Source organism: Coregonus clupeaformis, chromosome 10 (assembly GCF_020615455.1).
Source record: "Coregonus clupeaformis isolate EN_2021a chromosome 10, ASM2061545v1, whole genome shotgun sequence".
In the NCBI taxonomy this organism is placed as follows: Eukaryota; Metazoa; Chordata; class Actinopteri; order Salmoniformes; family Salmonidae; genus Coregonus; species Coregonus clupeaformis.
Genome location: NC_059201.1, coordinates 24,900,571 through 24,926,772, shown reverse-complemented (window position 1 = coordinate 24,926,772; position 26,202 = coordinate 24,900,571). Strand labels below are relative to the sequence as shown.

The following is a 26,202-nucleotide window of genomic DNA, read 5'->3' as shown; positions in this document are numbered from 1 at the left end:
CACCTGTGCTCTAATTGTGTTTGACTTTTGTCACCTGTGCTCACCATTATGCAGCACGGGTGCATCACAATGAAAATGTGTTGGCAAGTTATGTCTAAACAGGTGAAAAGTGCTTATGGTTTTGCCAAAAGAGTGATTGATTCAATCAGTGGGTTCAGGCAACTGAGCATTTGGTTCAGACAATAGGGTTTAGTGTTTTAGCAATTGAGAAAAACTGTAATCTGTGTTTTGCAATTTGAGGCAGACAGAATCTAATTTGTTACATTCAGTTACGGAACACTGGCCTTCGCTGCATCCTTCCATAATTATAATACTCCTCTAATGAGTGTACAGGTCCTGGCTGGAATAAAAAATATACTATTTTAATATAATTTTAATCTCTGGCTTGGTCAGATAATGAATGGGAAAAGTTTTTCTGGAGAAGTCTTTCCTCACCTTATTATTCTAATTCCCTTCTGTTGATATGTTCTGGGTGTATAGGGGCTCTAAGAGGACTGCATTAGTCCACTACTCCTTGACTGTTTTTGCTTTTCAATTCATTGTGATTTAGTAGATAGTATTAAACTTAAATTAAAGGACTATAATAGTATAGGGTACACATTGTATAAATTCTGATTCAGACCAATCTAACCAAATAGAAAAAACATGCAATACACCATACAATACACCTGGTTGGTAACAGTATTTTGACACAACCCAAATGTATTAATCAATTTTTTTTCCAAGGAAAGGTGCTCTCACACTCATGCTATCTCCCTGTCTGTGTCTCTGTCTCTGTGTCTCTTTCTCTGCCAGTTTTTCCTCATTTAATTGGTACTGATGGCTTCTGACAGGTTAGTCAGATGGGATGGGATGGTGGGCGGCACTAGGTATACTGGAACACAAAACAACAGTGTGGAACTGTGATATGTCAATCAGTGGTGGAGAGGGTGGAGAACACAAAGTACATCAAGGTAGAGGAAGAATCTGTGGGCAGACATTTACAAGGGAGGTTGTCACTTGAATGAATGAAATGGAAAGGAAATGGCAGCACGTGTTAGTGCTGCAGGTAACTGATGCTGTTGTACATCCTTTGTGTATTTAAGAAACAGCAAAATGGTGATAACAAACAGACAATGCAAGAAAATCCTGCAAATCCTGTGCATACTGCAAGACAGGAGTTTCCCAACCATGATGTATGGTGAATCTTGGCGATGTGATTTTTGTGTTTGATTGCACTCTGTGTCAATTGTCAGTCCTTTGCAGGCTAGATGGGCAGAACCTTCAGATCGTGTCAGGGGTGTAGTTGTGTGGACAGAGAGTAAATATTTAATGTCAGCTTTTCCCAGTAGACCAGTTGACATGACAATAATGTAATGGGTTGTTAGCCCTGAGGACCTCTGTTGGACGAGGTATCCTCTAGTTAAAAAGCATATTTTCTCTTTTGAAGAAATAGTGCTGAGATAAATGATTAGTGAATGTCTATACAGTAAAGTTTATATATGCTGTTATGGTTCTGTAAGTCACCTTTGTCAGATGATAGAGAAACATGTTATTGTATAGGCCTACCAACCCTTACAAAAAAACACGTGAAAAAACAGAGGCGTCTCAGGGTGTACTCAACCCCATCTCTGAGGGCAGTCGCTCATTACTGTGCTGCCCTTGTTGCCGTCTGAGACTGTCTCAAAGTTGCGTCTGACCCACTTTTATAGGAGCACAAGCATCGCCGTGGCCATTGAGACTGGCGGACATAGACTAATTATACTAACGTACCCTTCCCGTTTCACCTGCCCCACACACATTACACTGGGTATTTATTTTTTTATTTTTTATTTTGCATTGGACATCTCTGGAGGGGAAGTGGAAAAACAGTAGTCAAAAGAACTCTTCAAAGTGCATTACCTTGTAACAATGATGAGGTATGAGATGGCAGTACAGATCCAGAGGATCCTGCTTTCATTCTGTTGGAGAAATTACATTTCAGTTGCTATGGTTATCACACACAGCACCACACAGCATAGCTGTGGTTAGCTGGAACAAAGTGCAGGCTTGTCCTTAAGATTTCACCTAGTTTGACTCAATGTAGGGTATACAGTATCACTCAATACATTGCTTGTTCAAGACTAGACACGATACATTATACTCCCCCAGAGCAACATCATGGGATCTATATCAGTTTCATCTTGAAAATATGATCCATAAACCATTACACTGGTCAACTTAGGTGAAGACAAAGGATAATCAGTTGCCAAATGAAAGACTTTCTAACATGGCTAACTTTAATCCCACACAGCTCCTGGGTCTTCTTCATTTTATGACCTCAGCCCACTTTATATAGAGATTATTGAAGTATGGAAGTGGAATCAACATCCCATTCTTCTGTGGCCCAACAGAAGAGAAGGCATGTCCTACAGGAGGTTGTCTGACTAATCTCCACTCAATGATGAGAGCAAACGAGTGTCAGGCAGGCGAGCGGATGGGAGTGGAGGGGAGCAGACAGGTGCAGAAATAACAGTCCTATGCTTTGCGTGTTTGTGATTTGATTAAGAGCCTATGTCTGGCCCCCGTCCATTCTGGCCTAATTGAATAAGAGCAGGTTCGATGGACACCAGGGCACCCCGACACCACAGCTGATGGATGGGGAACGGAGGAGGAGAGGTCGCACTGTAGCCCTGGACAGGACACTCCTGGAAAAGACGCTCTGACCACAGGACAGTGGGCAGGCTGGAGGGGAATCCACTTATATAGAGGGCAGAGCAGAGGAAGGGAGAGGAGGAATCTGTGGGGTGGCCCATCCCTTTATCCTTGGTTGACCTTAGGACAGGCTTAGGACCCACTCTGTCAGCAGATACTCCACCTGCACCACACCCTTAACCAGCTTTCTGTACAATCAACATTTCTGCATGAGATGCAAGGGTGTTTGTTTGGGTTTGACCTCCTTAACCTTTTGATTTTTACATAGACTTGACTGTAGGGTAGGAGAAAAGTCATGAGATTCCAATTTCCAATAGGGGTGAGCTGATTACCACAAGGTCAGTGCAAGTCATTATCGTCCACTATTCAACCTTTTGTCAGAGCCTTGAATCTGGCAGCTGCTACTAACAAATACAAATGTTCTCCCTTGTACAATATTAAGACTACTTAAGTAAAGGACATATTCTATTGAACAACTTAGTGATAATACGACTGAGGTTTTAAGCTGAAACAAGAAGTTACCTCTTTTTAGGATGAGGATGGAAATTGAGGACATGTGAGTTCTTTCTTTCTGAGTGCCTGGAAATGAATTTAGTCTAAGTGAGGGAGAGAGGGGCACCTGCTCGTTACCAGGGCAACGGAATGGTTGGACGCACCTTTCTCTTAGTCTGAGGGAGATATGACGTACTGAGGGAGCGGAGGAGAGAAGTGAGGAGGAATTGAAGAAAGGAGAGAGGGAGGTGGAGAGCAGGGATGTTTACAGACAGAAATGTATTCTTGTAAAACACACAGCCTCTGACAGCCTAGGGAGTTTAAAGAGAATAACTGAGGGAGGGAGGTAAGGAGGGAGGGAGGAAGAGCGAGGGAAGGAGGGAGGGGAGAGGTATGAGTGCTCCCATTGCTCACTTGCTGTGAACTCCACTGATGTGGACAGTCTCCCAAGAAAGCCTCAGCAGCCCTAGCAAGTAGGATGTCACAGAGAAAGAGGAGCTTCACTTTTGGAGCATATGGAGGGTAAGGATGAAAGCCATTCGGACAACAGATAACATTTACTTATGTGTGTCTCTCGGCATGCTAGAAATAGCCTTGGTGGGGGATAGTAATGGGGAGGTGTAACAGACAGTAATACCTGGTATGGAATTAACTCCATCACTGAAGACTTAGGCCTGAGATCTAATGAGGCCACCTGGGGAATAATACTTTAGATATTCAGCAGACTAGCAGTTGAGAGGAAGATACCAAGGTCAGGCAACAGTGTCTGCTCTGAACTACAACTCGTTAACATCTATGATTAGCTCTGAAAGTTACTCAAGTGGTTTCATAATGAGGTCAGTGAAACAGGAGTTGAGTTAGATAGAAATAGAGGTACAATTATGAAATATACTCCAACACGTTTACCGCTGTGATCATTACTTTTTAAATTACAATAGTAATGTGCGGGAGAGTAATGTGTTTCATTTATGTCCAACTAGTGAGTTTTATTGTTTTTATTCCCAGCACTGCAAAGATAGGCATGGTGGGGGTGTGTATGTTTGTTTGTTTGCTTGCTTGCGAGACAGAGGTTCATAGGTTTTAGATTTGATTAGTTTTTGGAGAAGTCAGTGCACTTTAACCTGTTGCTTTGGCTCTTTGGGGTACTGTTAGATGCTGCTGGGAATGTGTTGCATTGATGAGGTCAAGAGTTCAAGGTATGCTGTTAAACCGGTCTATGTGTTATATAGTGTACGGTCTCTGTGTAAAACACACTGGCAGATCTGTTACAATTAATTCAGTGTTATTGTGGTCTGTGGATGGCATATGAAGAGTTTAGCTAGATGTGGCTCACGTCAATGCATTATAATGGTATGAATGTTGGTCAGTGTGTTTTTACTGTAAATTACACACTTCAGCACAGCACTGATGTGCATTCAATGATGTATGATACTGTGTAGACTAGTTGCTTCGAAAACCCCTTGGCACTGGAATAACTATAACTTCCATCATTATGTTGCCCTGGCCTTGGGCACTGACAGCTACATGCAGGAAAACATTTCACTCATGAGACTCAGAGTACAAACTCAGCCTTTGGCTGACCCTTAGGCACTGTGTGAATAGTACAGTACAGTGTGTGTGGAGTTTCATGGACACCGTTTGATTCAAAGTCAGATCGTCAAGGCTGTTTTAACATAATCTCCCACCCTCCAGCCCAGCATCAACCGACTGTTCAGGCTCTACATGCTGTGGTTGGCACTGTAGTGAATTATATGGACAGAGTGAGATTCTTAGGTTTTTTTGTGCGCCAGGTTTGCACAGCTATAGAAGTGGGGGAGGAACCACATGCATGTGTTCACACACACACACAGCTCTGAGTAGTGGAGCACATTAGATAGTCTCCCTGACCGCCATCTGCACTCTGAGAAATGGAGCTTGTCCCCGTTAATGGACATTTTATTCCTCTAGTTTGTTTTTTTGTCACATCTTTATAACCGCGTGCATCTTTCCATACACAGCCTCCCCGAGCACATAAATGGTTAATGGAACTCAGAAAATTGGGGGAGAATAATACATAGGGCGAGAATACTATTACAAAGAGCCTTTGTCCATATGAAGAAATAAAACACAACAACAGTGTTCAGTTCATTCACATGGTTCAAGATACTATACTGCACCGTATACACGTTGTGGGCCTCAGGTAAGAATAAGGAATACTGTATAGCAGGCATGGTGAACAGCCATGCTGACATTACTGGATGTACTTGAGTGTTCAGGATGGACATGGTTTTCTGTTAGTTTTCTTTGACTGTATGTATTTCTTTGTTAATTTTTCAAAAGGGACATTTGCTTTTAGTATCAAAATAAATCCTTGAGAGGAGGAAGGCCCTGAAAAATCAACCAATCGCTGCAACTCCCGTACGGACTCGGGAGAGGCGAAGGTCGAGAACCGTGCATCCTCTGAAACACAACCCAACCGAGCCGCACTGCTTGTTGACACAATGCCCGCTTAACCCGGAAGCCAGCCGCACCAATGTGTCGGAGGAAACACCGTACACCTGGCGACCGTGTCAGCGTGCACTGCGCCTGGCCCACCACAGGAGTCACTAGTGCGCAATGGGACAAGGACATCCCTTCCGGCCAAACCCTCCCCTAACCTGGACGACGCTGGGCCAATTGTGCGCCGCCCCATGGTTCTCCTGGACTCGAACCAGGATCTCTAGTGGAATAGCGCATTAGACCACTGTGCCACTCGGGAGGCCTCTAACCAAGGACATTTCAACCTTCAGTTTAGCCATGAGCTAGAACTTCTTCCTCACTTTGCTGTGTTGTATTGGACTCCATTCTACAAAGAAGTGAAAAGACATGCAGGGAATGGATTTTATTAATTAGAAAACCTTGATTGCCTCTTAAGGCCAGGCACCACACCCTAATAGGTATTTTTATTTATTTATAATCATATAACAAAAACCTTTTGTGTTAAAAAAAGGTGTGCTATGTGGCATTACAACCAAACAGCATAGAGCTAGATTAACAATTTGATCAAATCTTAATGGGACACAGGTCATCATATTTTTGGGATCAGGTGTGCCAAGAGGTCACTAGATGGGCACTGGTAGTTAGATCCAGGAGGGAGATAGGGAAGATAGGGAGGGAGGGAGGGAGGGGGGCAGGGAGAGGGGGTAGTACAACCCTGGGAGGGAAGGAGATGGGGGGGGGACATTGTATTTTTTGTATGCATAGCTGACTATTATATATTCAATGAAAGAAATGCTCATATCTTTGTGTTCTCTGTACCTAAACATGTATTTTCCTTCTAATTTTTATTTGCATATAAGCAATGTATAGATTTTATATTTTAGTAGACGCTCTTATCCAGAGCGACTTATAGTTAGTGAGTGCATACATTTTCATACTGGCCTCTCGTGGGAAACAAACCCACAACCCTGGCATTGCAAGCGCCATGCTCTACCAACTGAGCTACCAACTGAGCTACAGGGGATCAGATACATGCTGTGCATTCTAAGGGGAAAACCCCCAAAAAGCTTGTTATTATAACATTTATATAGTGTATAGTATGTCATATCTAATTCAAAGAGAGGAAGTTGCATGAGTAAGAATAAAATAACTATTTTTTTTGTTGAAAAAGGTGCACTACTGGTAATGCAAATGAGCTGGCAGCCTTGAATCAATGTCATATTGTGGGGGTGAATAAAACCGAAATTAACATAGAACTGTAGTTTACGATTAAAGAAAATGTTGTAATTAATGTTGTTGTATTGTACTGGAATGAATGACCAACAAACTATAATTTAATGGGTTCAATAAAAATAGGATTCTGATTGGGGTGACAAAATCGTACAAGGCTTATCAAAAAGCTATAGGATCGAATAGGATTGATTTCCAATAGGAAAAAAAGTAGTCCAATAGGATTCCGATAGGGTTCTGATAGAGGTGACACAAAATCCTATAGGATTGTGAGAATCCTATTGGATTCTATTGGAAAAATCACTAATCCTGTAAGGGTTGGTGTGAGGTGTGACCCAGGTGCGGTGCAGGATAGACAGTAGGCAGTAGGCAAGGATGGCGAAACAAGGATCTTTACTGGTGGTCCAAAGCCAGGATACAAAACAATGGACTATACACGAAAACAAATGAGGAGCACATAGGTCTCCAAAAAACAGGCTGACAGCAAACAATACGAAATGATAACTCTGACTGGAAAAACACAATGACACAGGGAGAACACTTCTCGAGTACCTGTAACTCCGTCACGTGATCCGACACTGATACGTACTGCTTGACATTAAGGAACTAGCAGAGAAAACTGAGCAAGGGAACACAGGGAAGTGAGGGCATAAATACACAGGTGTATCAGATAGCCACAGGTGACATCAACAGGCAGATAATTAGTCCCGACTGTGAGTGAGGAGGTGCATAAGGTTGTCGGAGGATGACACCTAGTGGGTCGCTCCGGAACTGCAACCCACTCCTGTAACATAATCCTATACGATTTTTTGACTAGGGTTGATTTTGTATACACATAAAAATTAAAATTGCCATTAGTAAATAATGCATCCTACAGCATGTTCAAAATGATGGCACATACTGTAATCACAAACGGAGGACTTAATCAATGTGAAACTAGAAATTCATATATTTGGGGCAGCACAAAATGTCATTTTTCATATGCCATTTTGGGCCCTGTTTTGAGGGTATAATTTAGCCCAGGAAATGTATTTGAAGTAGATTAAAATGTACTGTAGAAGAAGAAGATGATTTTGTTAAAAACAATGAGATGTTCAATGAGGAGGAACTGCAGTGTGGTGCCAGGACAACAACCTCTCCCTCAACGTGAGCAAGACAAAGGAGCTGATCGTGGACTACAGGAAAAGGAGGGCCGAACATGCCCCCATTCACATCGATGGAGCTGTAATGGAGTGGGTTGAGAGCTTCAAGTTCCTTGGTGTCCACATCACCAACAAACTATCATGATCCAAACACACCAAGACAGTCGTGAAGAGGGCCCAACAACGCCTGTTCCCCCTCAGGAGACTGAAAAGATTTGGCATGGGTCTCCAGATATACAGCTGCACCATCGAGAGCATCCTGACTGTTTGCATCACCGCCTGGTATGGCAACTGATCGGCATCCAATCGTAAGGCGCTACAGAGGGTACCGGAGTGCCAAGTCTAGGTCCAAAAGGCTCCTTAACAGCTTCTACCCTCAAGCGATAAGACTGCTGAACAATTAATCAAATGGCTACCTGGACTATTTGCTTTTTTTACTTTAGCTCATTTTGTAAATATTTTCTTAACTCTATTTTCTTAAAACTGCATTGTTGGTTAAGGGCTTGTACTGTAAGTAAGCATTTCACGGTTCAATGGGTGACATGTCTGGTAAGTATGCAGGCCAAGGAAGAACTGGGACATTTTCAGCTTCCAGGAATCGTGTACAGATCCTTGCGACATGGGGCTGTGCATTATCATGCTGAAACATGAGATGATGGCGGCAGATGAATGGCCTGACAATGGGCCTCAGGATCTTGTCACGGTATCTCTGTGCATTCAAATTGCCATCGCTAAAATGCAATTGTGTTCATTGTCTGTAGCTTATGCCTGCCCATACCATAACCCCACCGCCACCATGGGGCACTCTGTTCACAACGTTGACATCAGCAAACTGCTCGCCCACACGACGCCATAAACGTGGTCTGCGGTTGTGAGGCCGGTTGGACGTACTGGCTCTGTAGGCTTTAGATATCACTTCCTAATTATGGTCACTGCCATTTATTTGATAAGATAATTATAAATATGTTTTATATTATTATGTTTGGTTTGATACCATGATCTGTATTATTATTGTTATGGTGGCTGCCTGGTAACAGGTTGTGACATTGTTTTTGTGCAGGCGTGTTTTCCACTGTGTACTGTTAACACCAAAACAGAGATTTCCCCTCAGTCAGCAGAAAGAGGAGCAGAGAGAGATCCCTGAGTGACAGCCTGATATTTGTTATTCCTAACAGTCAAACACAAACAGAACGCAAATGGCCTTTTCCTGTTGTCTTACAACAACTTTCAAGTTGTGCAGAATGTCATACTGTAACGATGAGGGGGGAATACTTGTTTGTATGAACACAACTAATGGTGCGATCATGTGAGGGAGTTTAACAGTTGGTTCTTATTTTTGGATTGTTAAGCAAATGTTGAATTTTTCACGTTACCTATCTTATAAAACAGGTAGTAGGTCTCTAGGTAGTTCCTCATCTCCTCAGCCGTAGTTCCTCATACTGTATCTTCAGCCATGTAGAGACAAAGAGGATGTCCTGAGGGAACCCATCACTCCTCCACAGACCACAGGAGGCTGCTGAGGGCTCATAATAATGGCATCAACCACATGGAAACCATGTTGTTGATGTATTTGATACCATTTATTTACATTTTACTCATTTAGCAGACGCTCTTATCCACTTACAGTTAATGAGTACATACATTTTTTTTTTTTCATACTGGCCCCCCGTGGGAATCGAACCCACAACCCTGGCGTTGCAAGCACCATGCTCTACCAACTGAGCTACACGGGGTGATATTTATTCCGTTCCAGCCATTACTCTGAGCCCATCCTCCTCCTGTGCAACAGACTGAACCTCCAGCTCTATTGAGCCATCCAGTGGCACAGCCATTCTACTGCAAGATGCACCCATACATCTAAAGCATGTTTCACCACTCCTCCTTCCTGTCCTGTCCTAAAACCCTGAAGAAGGCCAGAAGCCAAAACGTGTTGGTTCTACTTTTAACAATAAATAAGCTTTTTTAATTAAATTGCATTGTCCTCCAAGAGTTGACGAATCTCCTGTCTACTTCAGTTTGCTCCTCAATTCATGCACCTTGGTTGGAAAGCGAGGTAGCGGCAGTGATCCCTTCCCTTTGCACTGTCCTGTCCTCAGGACAGGGATTCATCTCATCTTTGCTGCTAATATCCCATAGAACTCAAACAAGGCATGAATGGATCAGTTTAAATTGCAGAAAATGCCGTCCTTAGAATAGATAAGGGGGATGATATTAAACCATGCTGGGTTTAAAGTATGCTATTAGGATGCACGTTGTGTCACTGGCTTGGCATTGGAAAATCTGAACTGTTTCAGGGGCCGTCGCTTGTCACATTCATCAACCTGAAAGGGCCTGTATGAAAAGAGAGGGAGAAAGGTAGGATAGATTAATGACATCCATCCAATGTCACCTAGTCAGCATCGATGAGGTCTGCAGCAGTATGCTAGTTCTGCCCAGCAGATTGTATACTTTACTATAAAAGCATATTCAATCTGCTGTGCCATCCTATATTAACCTAGAATGCCTGTTGTGTTCTAAAGCATATTCTCCTGTTGATGGGGTGTGTGAAGGGTACCTGTACCTTTAATCTCTCTCTCTGATACTTTCCATTAGAGAGACTTGGGGCTTTGATTGCCTGTTTGTTATTTTACATGATGGATGGCTTTCGTTGGAGTTTGATTTGCTATGAATGACAATGACATTTGTTTGATTGGCTTAGGATTCAGGGGGGCAGGGATAAGCGGTGATTAGCAGTTGATTGATTGACCGTATTCAGCATTTATTCAGCATTTACTCCACAACGGCTCCTGTGATTGATCCAGGCAGAGCATTTGTCCGGTTTGATTTGTATGCAGCATGGTAAATGTAGTCAGAATTCGAACTGCTATCTCTCTCTGTGCAAACACCACAAACAAATCCATGGAAAATTGCCAAGAGAATAAAATGGGCTGTTGCTCTCTCCATCTCATCCATAGAGATCCTATTAAATTACTAGAGGGGCTATGTCATATACCCTCAAAGTTCCAGAATGGGGTGATGACAGCCATTGTCGCCAAGGAGAAATCCATGAATGAATGGCAGTAGACACATAATCCTGATTTTACTTATGCATGAAAATAAAAGCTGTGAGTGATATTATACGAAACAATATCAGTACTTGTTGCATTTAAAACTTGTCAAAGTCCTATCATCAATTGATTTCAGCCAGTGTATGGCTACGGATTGACTGCAATGTTGGCATATTGGCATTTAATTTGAATAATTCCTCTAAAACTGTCTGGCTAGCTAGCTAACAAGCATACAGTGCAGATCAATTCTTCTAATTCATTGTTTTACACAATATCTTATCACAGCACTGGCAAACCATGGTTGACCAACCGCCTGACCAAAATGGCTAACCTTTTATACCATCATAAGAAGGTTCATGTCCATTCTAGTATTCTAATTCCTAATTCTATGATTATCGTCATCCTATCCGCTGTGGATTTCCTCATATTTTGAGCGCTACAATGGGCTCTGACTGTCTGACTGGCACACTGGCACCTCAGCCAGACTGCCTACTCACCTAGGAGATGGTGCCAGCCATAAGCCTGAGAGTGTGCCCATCGGCTGGTTGTCAGGCAGAGAGAGATGAATTGATGGACTCATTAATCTGGTGCCATGGGTCCATGGAGGTTGATGCTGTTTTAAATACAGACTATGGTTAAATTCTCTTTCTGAATGATGATTTTTACAGGCATGTAAATGACGTAGATATTATTTTCAGCCAAATTAGTCCTCAGCCAGAATCCCTCATGCTTTCACCTTAGAGTTGAATCTAAAACGCTGTTTCCATTTTTTGTCATTTAGCAGACGCTCTTATCCAGAGTGTAGTAGTGAGTGCATTTTCATACTTTTACGTACTGGTTGCAAGCGCCACGCTCTACCAACTGAGCCAGTCAGTTGGTAGTCTTACGGTTAAGGCAGTGGTCTAGACTCTTCTTTAGTCTGATATGACCTAACACACTCAGTGGAACCCAGTTGATTAAACCAGACCAGGTGAAGATGGTGGGAGACAAGAAGTCTGAACTGACATCTCTTTGTTCTTTCTCTTTCTAGTATCGACAAGACCTTCTCCAGGACCAGAAGTCTATGGTGAGTTTACCCCCCCCCCCCTATAGGTGGCTCTAGATCACTCTTAAAAGTACTGGAGATTAATTTAATAAGAGGTTTCTAAGATAGGCCACCTCATACAATAGCTTTCTTTATCCAGCTAAGATGTCCAACCACGGTTAAGTACTGATTCCAGTCATAATAACAGGACATGAAACATTACATGGATGTCAGCCAATGTCTTTATTTACTGTGTATGTTGTACCAAATATGTCTATGCTCAATGTGCCATACTGCTGTTGTAGCCATGCTTGGGTTTCCTTCAGTGAACTGCTACATCAGACAGTAACATATATGGGCACTGAGGAAGCCTAATGTCATGGCTGTGGATCAGGGCATCTGGTAACATAATTAATATTGAGAAGGAGGGCAATGTAATATTCCCTCCTTGGCAGCATGATAGAAAGATGTGTGAATTCCCTGTAAATACAGGCAAGGTAACAGATGGAGAGAGTGCTAGAGAAATGGAGCGTTTGGAAAGAAGGCCTCCACTTATCAGACATATTTTATTTTGCCAGGGTGTCGTAGTGCAGGCAAGGAGCTGTGTGTGAGTCTGTCTCACACGTGTCCTTTTCACAGGGACAAAAATACACACTCACAACCCAGTCTGATAAAGTCTTCTTTTACCACTGCCACAGGGTGAAACGTGAGTGTTTGAACATAGTACAAGAGAGTAGTAGAGATTGAATCACCATTGTCTCCCCTGACCCTAATGTATGTACAGTTTCTGGCCAAGCAGCGTTTAAACATGAGATAGATTCCCTTTTACACATTATCATCTGAAATGGAATATATCCGTGTAAAGCAATCTCATAAGAACTTTGGAAAGGGCTGATAATCTGCTGAAAAGAGAGAGGGAGAGGGGTGAAGATGGGGGGTGTGGACAGGGCCAATAGAGGTGCAGGATGATTCTGAAAGACCATCAGAGGGTAACGTTGGCCACATTCTCCCACTGAACTTAATCAAGAGGGGATTTGGGGGTTCATTCTGCATCGTGTTCCGAACAGGTCTGTAGCGCATGCTAATGTAGCAGGACACCAAAGGGAGGGAATGCCTTCTAGTCACTGAACAGTGCTGCTCTGAACAGTGCTGCTCTGCACAGTGCTCTCGCTGCACTCAGTAAGTCATTATGTTGAATTCTATCATTATCTACAGTGGGGGAAAAAAGTATTTAGTCAGCCGCCAATTGTGCAAGTTCTCCCACTTAAAAAGATGAGAGAGGCCTGTAATTTTCATCATAGGTACACGTCAACTATTACAGACAAAATGAGAAAAAATATCCAGAAAATCACATTGGAGGATTTTTTATGAATTTATTTGCAAGTTATGGTGGAAAATAAGTATTTGGTCAATAACAAAAGTTTCTCAATACTTTGTTATATACCCTTTGTTGGCAATGACACAGGTCAAACGTTTTCTGTAAGTCTTCACAAGGTTTTCACACACTGTTGCTGGTATTTTGGCCCATTCCTCCATGCAGATCTCCTCTAGAGCAGTGATGTTTTGGGGCTGTCGCTGGGCAACACGGACTTTCAACTCCCTCCAAAGATTTTCTATGGGGTTTAGATCTGGAGACTGGCTAGGCCACTCCAGGACCTTGAAATGCTTCTTACGAAGCCACTCCTTCGTTGCCCGGGCATGCTGAAAGACCCAGCCACGTTTCATCTTCAATGCCCTTGCTGATGGAAGGAGGTTTTCACTCAAAATCTCACGATACATGGCCCCATTCATTCTTTCCTTTACACGGATCAGTCGTCCTGGTCCCTTTGCAGAAAAACAGCCCCAAAGCATGATGTTTCCACCCCCATGCTTCACAGTAGGTATGGTGTTCTTTGGATGCAACTCAGCATTCTTTGTCCTCCAAACACGACGAGTTGAGTTTTTACCAAAAAGTTCTATTTTGGTTTCATCTGACCATATGACATTCTCCCAATCCTCTTCTGGATCATCCAAATGCACTCTAGCAAACTTCAGACGGGCCTGGACATGTACTGGCTTAAGCAGGGGGACACATCTGGCACTGCAGGATTTGAGTCCCTGGCGGCGTAGTGTGTTACTGATGGTAGGCTTTGTTACTTTGGTCCCAGCTCTCTGCAGGTCATTCACTAGGTCCCCCCGTGTGGTTCTGGGATTTTTGCTCGCCGTTCTTGTGATCATTTTGACCCCACGGGGTGAGATCTTGCGTGGAGCCCCAGATCGAGGGAGATTATCAGTGGTCTTGTATGTCTTCCATTTCCTAATCATTGCTCCCACAGTTGATTTCTTCAAACCAAGCTGCTTACCTATTGCAGATTCAGTCTTCCCAGCCTGGTGCAGGTCTAGAATTTTGTTTCTGGTGTCCTTTGACAGCTCTTTGGTCTTGGCCATAGTGGAGTTTGGAGTGTGACTGTTTGAGGTTGTGGACAGGTGTCTTTTATACTGATAACAAGTTCAAACAGGTGCCATTAATACAGGTAACGAGTGGAGCACAGAGGAGCCTCTTAAAGATCTGTGAGAGCCAGAAATCTTGCTTGTTTGTAGGTGACCAAATACTTATTTTCCACCATAATTTGCAAATAAATTCATTAAAAATCTTACAATGTGATTTTCTGGAGAAAAAAATTCTCAATTTGTCTGTCATAGTTGACGTGTACCTATGATGAAAATTACAGGCCTCTCTCATCTTTTTAAGTGGGAGAACTTGCACAATTGGTGGCTGACTGAATACTTTTTTTCCCCACTGTACCTGCAGGTGGATAAAAAACCCATATCATGAAAAGCCTTTTTTGGGTTTGTTTGTGTGAAAGTTTTATTTTTGAGAAATAAGACAAACATTCATCTGTATTTATTAAATGCATTCATCACTGCTATAAATAATTTAGGAAGGCTAGACCATGTATGACTTACTAAGAAGTCAGAAGAAGGATGTCCCAGACTGACTCCATCTCCATTATACAGGACTGAAAGGTGTCACTGTGTAAGAATAGCAGCTTGATAATCAGATTTACGAGAGCAGGTTTAAATCAGACACAGTATGCTATCGCATCCCTCTTAAATCCATCAGAGCCTCAGTCATCCTTTCTCTCAGCAGCCGGCAGGTGTGTGTGTGTGTGTGTGTGTGTGTGTGTGTGTGTGTGTGTGTGTGTGTGTGTGTGTGTGTGTGTGTGTGTGTGTGTGTGTGTGTGTGTGTGTGTGTGTGTGTGTGTGTGTGTGTGTGTGTGTGTGTGTGTGTGTGTGTGTGTGTGTGTGTCGTTTTTCCTCTTATGGTTAGCAGTGATAATGGTAACTTGACACTCACTACATAGTAAACTCCATCCATGTAGGCTGTGTTGTTTTTTTATCCCTCAGTGTATGTGTGGCAAGTGCCCTCTAGTGGTTAATGATCAATCATGACCATCTCAGAACACAATGTTCTTCAACATTCTTCAACGTTCTTCTTGCAGTGAAATAGTTGTAAACTTCATTACTCTTGATTATGGGACCGTTTACCCTCTAAATTTTCTTCACTGCCATGCTGAATATATATAACCATCCAGACTTTTCTGAATGACATTTTCAGTGTTAGTCTTAACTGTGGTTTTGGAAATAACACTTCCCCAAGGACATAACTCAGCTTTAAGCCATGGTAAAGTCCTTTGTCCTCAGTTTGTGTGTGTGTAACAGTTTGATTGTGTCGGGGTTAGAGAGTGTTGATGAGGTGGTGTGGGTATGTGTGTGTGTGTGTGTGTGTTTGCATGTCAGTGAACCCAATGGGTATCCCGTCTGACTGCTGCCGAGGCTCTGTTCCCGTTCAGGGCCCAGAGCGGTGTCATGAAGTCATGAAGTGATCATCAGTGGTGAGTGATGAGGAGGGGGAGCTGAAGTAGGACCTCATTACCAGGATGTCCTCCTGAGCTCCTCTGTAATGGCTTGCCATCCACCCTAACACAAGCATGCAGGCAGCGGCAGGTCGTGAGGGGAAAGCTGAACTCAGCCCCAGAGAGAACAATTGTGGATGTGGGCACCAGTGTCACAGTGTGTCTCACCTGTCAAACGGGTCCCTGTAGTCCTCTTGGCATCTCTAATGACACAGAAAGCTGGTGAGGACGGAACTCACTTATTCAACTGCTACTGGGAGTGCTTAAGATGCTGATTACTTGAGTGTTTCGGATTATGCATTTGAATGGGGTCTGGTTATTTTTGGGGTACTGTAAGTCACTGAGCATGTAGAGAAAGCTGAGTATTCACTGAGCATTCAATTTGAGTGGTGACCCAGACAGAGTGGTGTCTATGCTAGTTAGATAGAACCCATTCTACTGTATGACCATTACCACGAGGTGACTCTGGTGGAGGTTGTAGAAAAGACAGACCTTTGACGCAACAATTAACAAAAGTTGTTAAGCAGTTTTTACACTTCACTTCTAGTCTAAGCACCTGTTCTGTTTAATGCATGCTAGAGAGCAGGCAGCTGGAGGAGGAGGCACACACATCCGCCCATTTGCCGATTTATAAATCACACCAATCGTGCCCTGTTAAAATGGTGTGCCTGTCACGACTTCCTCCGAAACTGCCTCCTCTCCTTGTTCGGGCAGGCTTCGGCGTTCTTCGTCACTGGCCTTTTAGCCACTGCCGCTCCTCATCTCATCATTCCATTTCACCCGTGTGCCTTGTTGTTTCCCTCAGCCCCGGCACTGGCCCATCACGATCCATCATTACCATTCGTAGTGGAGGTGGATGCGTCCGAGGTTGGGATAGGCGCCGGCCTCCTGCATTGTGGCGCCGGTAGTGTGGGCGATGGACGCGGACAAAGAGCAGGCGTTACGCACAGAGCCATCTCCACCTCAGTGTCCAGCTGGGTGCTGTCTCTTGTCCGTGACCGTCTGATCTACGTCACCCTCCTCTAGTCACCCAGGTATCGGCCGTACAGTGCGCTGCCTGACCGGAAAGTACTGGTGGTCTTCCTTGGCTAAGGACGTGAGTGTGTATGTCTCCTCCTGCTCGGTGTGCGCCCAGAGTAAGGCACCTAGGCACCTCCCAGCGGGTAAGTTACAGCCCTTACCAGTTCCACAACGGCCATGGTCCCATCTGTGTATTGACTTTCTCACTGATCTTCCCCTCTCTCAGGGTAACACCACCATCCTGGTCGTTGTGGACCGCTTTTCTAAAGCCTGCCGCCTCATTCCTCTGCCCCTGCTCGGTCTCCCCACGGCCCTGCAGACTGCGTAGGCCCTGTTTACTCACGTCTTCCGGCACTACGGGGTGCCAGAGGACATAGTGTCTGACCGGGGTCCCCAGTTTACATCCAGGGTCTGGAAGGCGTTCATGGAACGTCTGGGGGTCTCGGTCAGCCTGACCTCTGGGTTTCACCCTGAGTCTAATGGGCAGGTGGAACGGGTGAATCAAGATGTGGGTAGGTTACTGCGGTCCTACTGCCAGGACCGGGCGGGGGAGTGGTCGGTGTTCTTGCCATGGGCCGAATATGCCCAGAACTCTCTCCGCCACTCCTCCACTAATCTATCGCCATTTCAATGTGTTTTAGGTTATCAGCAGGTTCTGGCACCATGGCATCAGAGCCAGACCGAAGCTCCTGCGGTGGATGACTGGTTTCGGTGTGAGGAGGAGACGTGGAACACTACTCACGTCCACCTCCAGCGCGCCGTGCGTTGCCAGAAGGCCAACGCCGACCGCCACCGCAGTGAGGCCCCAGTCTTTGTACCGTGTAATCGGGTCTGGCTCTCGACCTGGAATCTGCCCCTCCACCTGCCCTGCTGGAAGCTGAGCCTGCGGTTTGTGGGGCCGTTCAAAGTCCTGAGGAGGATAAACGAGGTTACCTATAGGTTACTACTCCCTCCAGATTACCGTATTAACCCCATGTTCCATGTGTCTCTCCTCAGGCCGGTGGTGGCTGGTCCGCTCCAGGAGTCTGAGGTACGGGAGGTTCCTCCGCTCCCTCTGGACATCGAGGGGGCCCTGGCGTACTCCGTCCGTTCCATCCTGGATTTGAGGCATTGGGTGGGGGGCCTTCAGTACCTCGTGGAGTGGGAGGGGTACGGTCCGGAGGAGTGGTGCTGGGTCCCGGTGAGGGATATCCTCAATCCCTCTCTCTGATTTCCACCGTCGCCATCCGGCTCGCCCTGCTCCGCGTCCTCCTGGCCATCCCCGAGGCCGGTGTCGGCGCACTGCTGGAGCTGCGCATCAAGGGGTGTGGTACTGTCACGACTTCCTCCGAAGCTGCGTCATCTCCTTGTTCGTGCAGGCTTCGGCGTTTGTTGTCACCGGCCTTCTAGCCACTGCCGCTCCTCATCTAGTCCCGTGTAGCTCAGTTGGTAGAGCATGGCGCTTGCAATGCCACGGTTGTGGGTTCGATTCCCACGGGTGACCAGTATGAAAATGTATGCACTCCCTAACTGTAAGTCGCTCTGGATAAGAGTGTCTACTAAAATGTAAAATCTTTCCTTTTGTCTTGTTTATTACACACACCTGGTTCATATCCCCTCATCAGTGCCTGTATAAGTGTTCCCTTTGCCCCCTTGTCTTTGTGTGTGATTGTTTATTGTGGAGGTTAGATTAGCTCGGTGGAGCTCCTTGTATTTTGTTTCGCCGGGATATTTCACCTGTGTGCCTTGTTGTTTCCCAGTGAGTTTTACGCACTGGAGTGTTTGACGCATTGCTGCGTACCGCTGTGTTTTCGGAATAAACCCTTTTATTCTGTGATTTACCCTCCTGCGCCTGACTCCTTCAAAATCACTCCCCACAGTGCCAATCCCACCTCCACAATACCACACAGCTGCAGGTTTGAAATAAAATATGACCAACTTGATATCCCCAGTGGGCCCTGCTATAGTTGGATAGGCTACTGTAGATACCATAGGGAGAAACTCCACAATCACCAGCCACCACATTACTAGTCAAGGATCATTTGTCTCAACCGGTAACACTTACCTTTATCGTAAAAATAAAAATAAATAAAAATATTTTAAATCATCATCTACATACATCATCATACCTTAGGAAGATTATGTGTTGAAGACTGACATAGGGAGGGAGCGGTCTAAAGTGATGTGTAATTTCCCTCCCCATTCTTTTGAATGACTCGATTCCAATCCATCACATTCCCTCTCCAGTTTCCCCCTCATATCTGATGATATGATAATGCATGGGCCCCCCCCCTCACTCCCTTCTATCCCTCCCGCCTCCCATCACTCTCTCTGTAGAGGCTTGCTGATTTGCAGCATCTAGCTTTCAGCATTTGCATTTGAGAGTGCATTCACTCAGCTGTGATCTAGGTAATCTGTCAGAGTCCCTCCACTCAGGGTCCATATATTAATGCTATTAATCGATAAGATGAGACTCATTGAGGGAGTAATGTCCCTTGCAGTTGTGAGCCTTCCCTATAGTCTGGGGGTTATTCTAATCTAATCAAGGGTTGTTAAAATTGGTTTAGTATGAGCACAGGGGATTGGCCAGAGTAGCGGCCGCCAGGTGAATTAAAGTGTGTAGGCTACCTCAGTGGAGATAGAAGGGGAATGTCAACGTCAACTTCTTATCAGTGGGTTGTCTTGCCTTCATTATTCACAGGATAATGAATGCGTCAGTCAGAAGGATCTGGTCTGGTTTGACGCAGTTTGAAGAATGTTGGCTACTCACTTATGAGTGGAACAATGAAATCCAACTATTCACAGTTCTTATATTGTTCTTATGCAAATCCCAGTGCTTTGGGCATTGTGTGGCTAGTGCATCAGCATAACAATACCTGAGTGGTTCAGATACATCTCTTCTATATTTAACTCTGCTGCTTTCATCTGGTGGTATAGTCATGGCTAGCCTAGAGTATGGCTAGCTTTACTGTTTGCTGCTTTTGGAGTTTAATGCACTTCAGTCAGCCACTGAGGTCCACCTGGAGCACCCGCTGAGATCACTGGCCATCCTATTAATGTCTGTAATCACCTAAATAGTCACCTTGTCAGCAGAGCAAAAGCCACAGCTAAGCTGGGCTCCGACTGGACCAGGACCAGGGCAGAGCAGAGCAGAACAGTACACTGAAGCACAGGGACAAAGGATGACCTGGGTTAGGCCTGGGCTCATTACTGAGCAGAGGAGCTTACCTCCAACCCCAGGGGTCAGGTTGACTGGCGCTGACACTAGGAATGAACTAGGAGGCTGCTGCCTGCCTGCCTGTCTGTCTGTGTGTCATCATCACAGGGTCAGGGAGACTGGTGTTGACATTGGGAATTAACTAGGAGGCTGCTGCCTGCCTGCGTGCCTGTCTGTCTGTGTGTCATCATCACGGGGTCAGGGAGACTGGCGTTGACACTGGGAATGAACTAGGAGGCTGCTGCCTGCCTGACTGTCTTCCATCATCACGTTGGGCTTCAGGGGACTGGGGACAGGGGCCATGGCCTTGCCTGCCTGTCTGCCGGGTTGTCGTGTTGTCTCACATCACACTGTGTTTCCAGCACCGGGCTACCTAAATCAATGGAGTAAGAGTTCCAAACACAATGTAATTATGAGAAGCAGAGGGGGGAGGCAGGGTTGACAGGGTTCTCATTTTCTGTGAGGCCAGCCATGTGTAGTCCTCCTAGTCCCTGCAGACTCAGAGGGAACGATGAGTCAGAATCCCACAGCCCCAGGACAGGCCAGACAGGAGGTATTTACTCTGATAAAGTTACTCCTTCAGTCACACTCAGTGAGGAGGCCATTGCCACTCTCCTTACCTCTCTCTGTCACACACACTCAATATAGTGTCTGTGCCTCCTCCCACATAGGCATTGTCTCTCAGCATGGAGTGAAGTATCTGCAGTATGACAGTGTGTAAATGTGAAGTTTAGCCTAGCTGCCTCCACAGATGACTGCAGGGACTGAAAAGACAGTGGCAAAGGGAGAGGGAGTGAATGGAGAGAGAGAGAGAGAGAGAGAGAGAGAAAGAGAGAGAGAGAGAGAGAGAGAGAGAGAGAGAGAGAGAGAGAGAGAGAGAGAGAGAGAGAGAGAGAGAGAGAGAGAGAGAGAGAGAGAGAGAGAGAGAGAGAGAGAGAGAGAGAGAGAGAGAGAGAGAGAGAGAGAGAGAGAGAGAGATTAAACTCCAGGCAAATGGGGTATTATACATCCTTTTAATTAGCATTAGCACATGCCAAAGAGCATTATTTTTCTAAATATTACTCAAATACATTGATCTTTGTCTGGGCTGACAATGAGAGTGGGATATTGACTCCCCATGACCTAGTTTTGACTCTCTCATTCTCTTTCTGTTTGGGAACAATGATACCCTGCTCATACTATTGTCAGCTTTGCCAATCGGAGAGGCCCAGATTGAGATGTGTGTCTAGCCTCACATGCCACGTGCCTCATCAGACCCTTCCAGGCTGCCTGGGTCTCGGTCTGGTTGTCGTCTCCTGAGGGGAAAGGTTATCGGAGGTAAAATTATCTTCCCTGTGTGAGTGCCAAAGTAGTTCACCTGGGAGAGAGACAGGGGGAAACTACGGGCTGTGAAAACCTTAGAAAAAATTGTTTTGTGTGTCTATTGAGACTGGTGTTTAACCACACCCAAACAACCACATTCCCAAATAATGGGCTTTAGGGAGCTCTGGGCTGGCCTGTAAGACTACACTCTGAGCTGGGTGTGGACCACAGGACTAAGTCTTCCTCCCGCCAATGACCTTGGGTTTCCCCACCAATGGGCATCCACCCTGGTCCTTTGTCTAGTTGAGCCTGGGCGGTCCAGGCAGGTCCAGGTGGAACCCTCCTCCACTGTAGAGCTGCAGCAGGCAGCAGCCAGAGAACATGCCTCAGAGCAGGAGGACAGGAGCAGGCAGCATGGGCTTTGGAACCAGGAAAGGGAGCTTCTCTGACACAATACTCCATAAGGTGCAGCATATCTGGTAAGTACTCATAGAGGAGGTGGAAAGAGACTGAAATCTGGCTCAGTGGAGAATGAGATAGACTTCTGGTCCTGGTAGACATGGTGGTTTGAAGATGATGCTATTTACAGATGCATTTGACTGTGTTTTATTTGAATTGTCCTCTATGAAAGACAGAATCTCAGCAGAATCATTGGTTAATAGCTGACTTTGTCCTTTACCTATTCGGCTATGTTTATCTCCATATGTGAATCCATAATCTATGCTTGAGATTAGAGTTTTTTTAGCGCTTTTCAGCTGTCAGCTACAGAGTCAAATGGCGCATGGGCTGGACGGGATAATTGTTGTCAGAGAGATGAGGTAGATAATGGGGACTGAGTGATTTGATATCTTGTCTGGTAGATAATGTCCTTCTTAGCACTTCGCATCATGAGTCCCGGCCACTCCATACACCCACTGCACTCTGATCACTCATGTGCATGTGGTGTGTGTGTACATGTGAGAGAAGGAGAGAGAGTGGGTGAAGAAAGAGAGAGAGAGTGGGAGGGAGGGAGAGAGAGAGGGAGGGAGGGAGATAGAGAGGGAGAGAGAGGGTGGGGGTGTGAGAGAGAGGGCGAGAGAGAGAGAGAGAGAGAGAGAGAGAGAGAGAGAGAGAGAGAGAGAGAGAGAGAGAGTAATGAGGAAGGGAGGGGGAGAGAGGAAGCTTTCCACAGCATCATCTGACAGGAGAGGCTGAGATCCGACAGCAGGTGTTAGAGCACTAAAACTGAATCAGACAGAGAAGTAGAGGGAGAGAAGGAAAGAGAGAAAGTGGGGAAGACATTTGGTGGTGAGCGATAGCAAAATACCATTCTGTGAAGCAGTTAAGTAAAAGGGGAGAGGTAGAAACTAAGAGCCTGTGAGAGACGGAGACAGCGAGAGGGAGAGAACATAGTTGTATCCAGCACTTTCCATCAGCGTTCTCCTGACTAGGTTCTGCTGCATAGAGCAGTGCTGATCGTCCACTGATCTCTTCATCCCATGCTGGACCCTGCCTCTGCACTCCGCTCGCTCTGCTCACACTGATGCCTAGGGTAAGTAACTCTGCTTTCATTGTGCATTAGCTGCTGCGGTTGATTAAATTGCCTCCTGTCTGTCTGTGTTCTGGCTGGCTGGACTGGCCGGTTAAGCTCTGGTAACTATAAGTGTGTGTGGGTAGAGGACAGGTGGGGTGGGCAGTAGAAGAGAAAGACGGGACCATTATGCTAGATGTTGTTAGCTATAAGAAGGCAGGTATGAGTATGTTGGTGTATTAGAGGGGTGTTTGTATACATGATGTCGATGCAGGAATCTGACAGTGCTTGGATTCATGGTTTTATGTCTCTAGGCTATGTTTGCAATCCCAGGCTAAACTCTGGTGGATTGTGGCGTATTTAGGCATATTGAAATGGTGAAATTATGGCATGGGGTGTCATTTTATTTCCATTGCAATTTCCTACCATCATTACAGGCAACACGAGTGCCTATTACCATCTAGTAGGTTCGCGACGAGCTAGGGTGTTGCGGGTGGGGTTGAGGACGGGCTCAAACCGCGAGCTACGGCTCAGAGGATCGCAAATTCAATCCCAGAGCTAGGCACTTTTTTGTCATCTTTTGTTTTTCTGTTTTAACCCTATTCCAAACCTTAACCTTTACCTTAACCACTCGGAATGAATACCTAAACTTAATCGTAGAGGTTAACCCTATCCCAAACATTAACCTTAACCAAACTGTCAAGGTTAGTTTCGGTTTCACTGAAAGCTGACATATGACAGTTAACATACTGCAAAATATGCCGTAATTAAAATGGCAACACACTCCATAATCTGCAGATGGCACCACAGACAGCCCCAAACGCCATAATTAATGGCCCCACATGCTCTAATTAAAAGGGCCAGCCATGCCATATCTCTATTGATGCAGTTATGGCCAGATATGGCATTTTCTTTGGAGATTTAGTTGCGCAATCTGGATGAGATAACAGTCAGTGACGCATTAAATACTTGTAGATTAAAATGTTTTATATTCTCAATGTCTTCATTAAGCTTTACTAAGGACTATGTCCCAGACCCCTTCATTGAAACTGTACCTCATTAAGTACATGTTGGTATGATACTGTATAATATACAGTGCCTTGCAAAAGTATTCATCCCCCTTGGCGTTTTTCCTATTTTGTTGCATTACAACCTGTAATTTAAACAGATTTTTATTTGGATTTCATGTAATGGACATACACAAAATAGTCCAAATTGGTGAAGTGAAATGAAAAAAATAACTTGTTTCAAAAAATTCAAAAGAATATATAACGGAAAAGTGGTGCGTGCATATGTATTCACCCCCTTTGCTATGAAGCCCCTAAATAAGATCTGGTGCAACCAATTACCTTCAGAAGTCACATAATTAGTTAAATAAAGTCCACCTGTTTGCAATCTAAGTGTCACATGATCTCATGATCTCAGTATATACAGTGGGGAGAACAAGTATTTGATACACTGCCGATTTTGCAGGTTTTCCTACTTACAAAGCATGTAGAGGTCTGTAATTATTATCATAGGTACACTTCAACTGTGAGAGACGGAATCTAAAACAAAAATCCAGAAAATCACATTGTATGATTTTTAAGTAATTAATTTGCATTTTATTGCATGACATAAGTATTTGATACATCAGAAAAGCAGAACTTAATATTTGGTACAGAAACCTTTGTTTGCAATTACAGAGATCATACGTTTCCTGTAGGTCTTGACCAGGTTTGCACACACTGCAGCAGGGATTTTGGCCCACTCCTCCATACAGACCTTCTCCACATCCATCAGGTTTCGGGGCTGTCGCTGGGCAATACGGACTTTCAGCTCCCTCCAAAGATTTTCTATTGAGTTCAGGTCTGGAGACTGGCTAGGCCACTCCAGGACCTTGAGATGCTTCTTACGGAGCCACTCCTTAGTTGCCCTGGCTATGTGTTTCGGGTCGTTGTTATGCTGGAAGACCCAGCCACGACCCATCTTCAATGCTCTTACTGAGGGAAGGAGGTTGTTGGCCAAGATCTCGCAATACATGGCCCCTTCCATCCTCCCCTCAATACGGTGCAGTCGTCCTGTCCCCTTTGCAGAAAAGCATCCCCAAAGAATAATTTTTCCACCTCCATGCTTCACGGTTGGGATGGTGTTCTTCGGGTTGTACTCATCCTTCTTCTTCCTCCAAACACGGCGAGTGGAGTTTAGACCAAAAAGCTCTATTTTTGTCTCATCAGACCACATGACCTTCTCCCATTCCTCCTCTGGATCATCCAGATGGTCATTGACAAACTTCAGACGGGCCTGGACATGCGCTGGCTTGAGCAGGGGGACCTTGCGTGCGCTGCAGGATTTTAATCCATGACGGCGTAGTGTGTTACTAATGGTTTTCTTTGAGACTGTGGTCCCAGCTCTCTTCAGGTCATTGACCAGGTCCTGCCGTGTAGTTCTGGGCTGATCCCTCACCTTCCTCATGATCATTAATGCCCCACGAGGTGAGATGTTGCATGGAGCCCCAGACCGAGGGTGATTGACCGTCATCTTGAACTTCTTCCATTTTCTAATAATTGCGCCAACAGTTGTTGCCTTTTCACCAAGCTGCTAGCCTATTGTCCTGTAGCCCATCCCAGCCTTGTGCAGGTCTACAATTATAACCCTGATGTCCTTACACAGCGCTCTGGTATTGGCCATTGTGGAGAGGTTGGAGTCTGTTTGATTGAGTGTGTGGACAGGTGTCTTTTATACAGGTAACGAGTTCAAACAGGTGCAGTTAATACAGGTAATGAGTGGAGAACAGGAGGGCTTCTTAAAGAAAAACTAACAGGTCTATGAGAGCCGGAATTCTTACTGGTTGGTAGGTGATCAAATACTTATGTCATGCAATAAAATGCAAATTAATTACTTAAAAATCATGCAATGTGATTTTCTGGATTTTTGTTTTAGATTCCGTCTCTCACAGTTGAAGTGTACCTATGATAATAATTACAGACCTCTACATGCTTTGTAAGTAGGAAAACCTGCAAAATCGGCAGTGTATCAAATACTTGTTCTCCCCACTGTATACACCTGTTCTGAAAGGCCCCAGAGTCTGCAACACCACTAAGCAAGGGGCACCACCAAGCAAGCGGCACCATGAAGACCAAGGAGCTCTCCAAACAGGTCAGGGACAAAGTTGTGGGATCAGGGTTGGGTTCTAAAAAAATATCCGAAACTTTGAACATCCCACGGAGCACC

General features: G+C 45.0%; 1 protein-coding gene across 5 annotated transcripts in view; it reads left to right on the top strand.

Moving 5' to 3' along the window:
- The first annotated feature begins 3,607 nt into the window (after window positions 1–3,607).
- The window catches only part of LOC121574928 (rap1 GTPase-activating protein 1-like), a 57,324-nt gene continuing 34,729 nt past the window's right edge, over window positions 3,608–26,202 (top strand). For 4 of the 5 annotated variants that reach the window (XM_045222903.1, XM_045222902.1, XM_045222907.1 and 1 more), the window contains exons 1-2: window positions 3,608–3,687; window positions 12,072–12,107. In XM_045222903.1, coding sequence (XP_045078838.1) covers window positions 3,644–3,687; window positions 12,072–12,107 — 80 coding nt within the window. In that variant the 5' untranslated portion in view covers window positions 3,608–3,643. Of the gene's footprint in view, window positions 3,688–12,071; window positions 12,108–22,629; window positions 23,011–26,202 lie in introns of those variants that run through there. The other variant, XM_045222905.1, reaches the window with a different exon arrangement.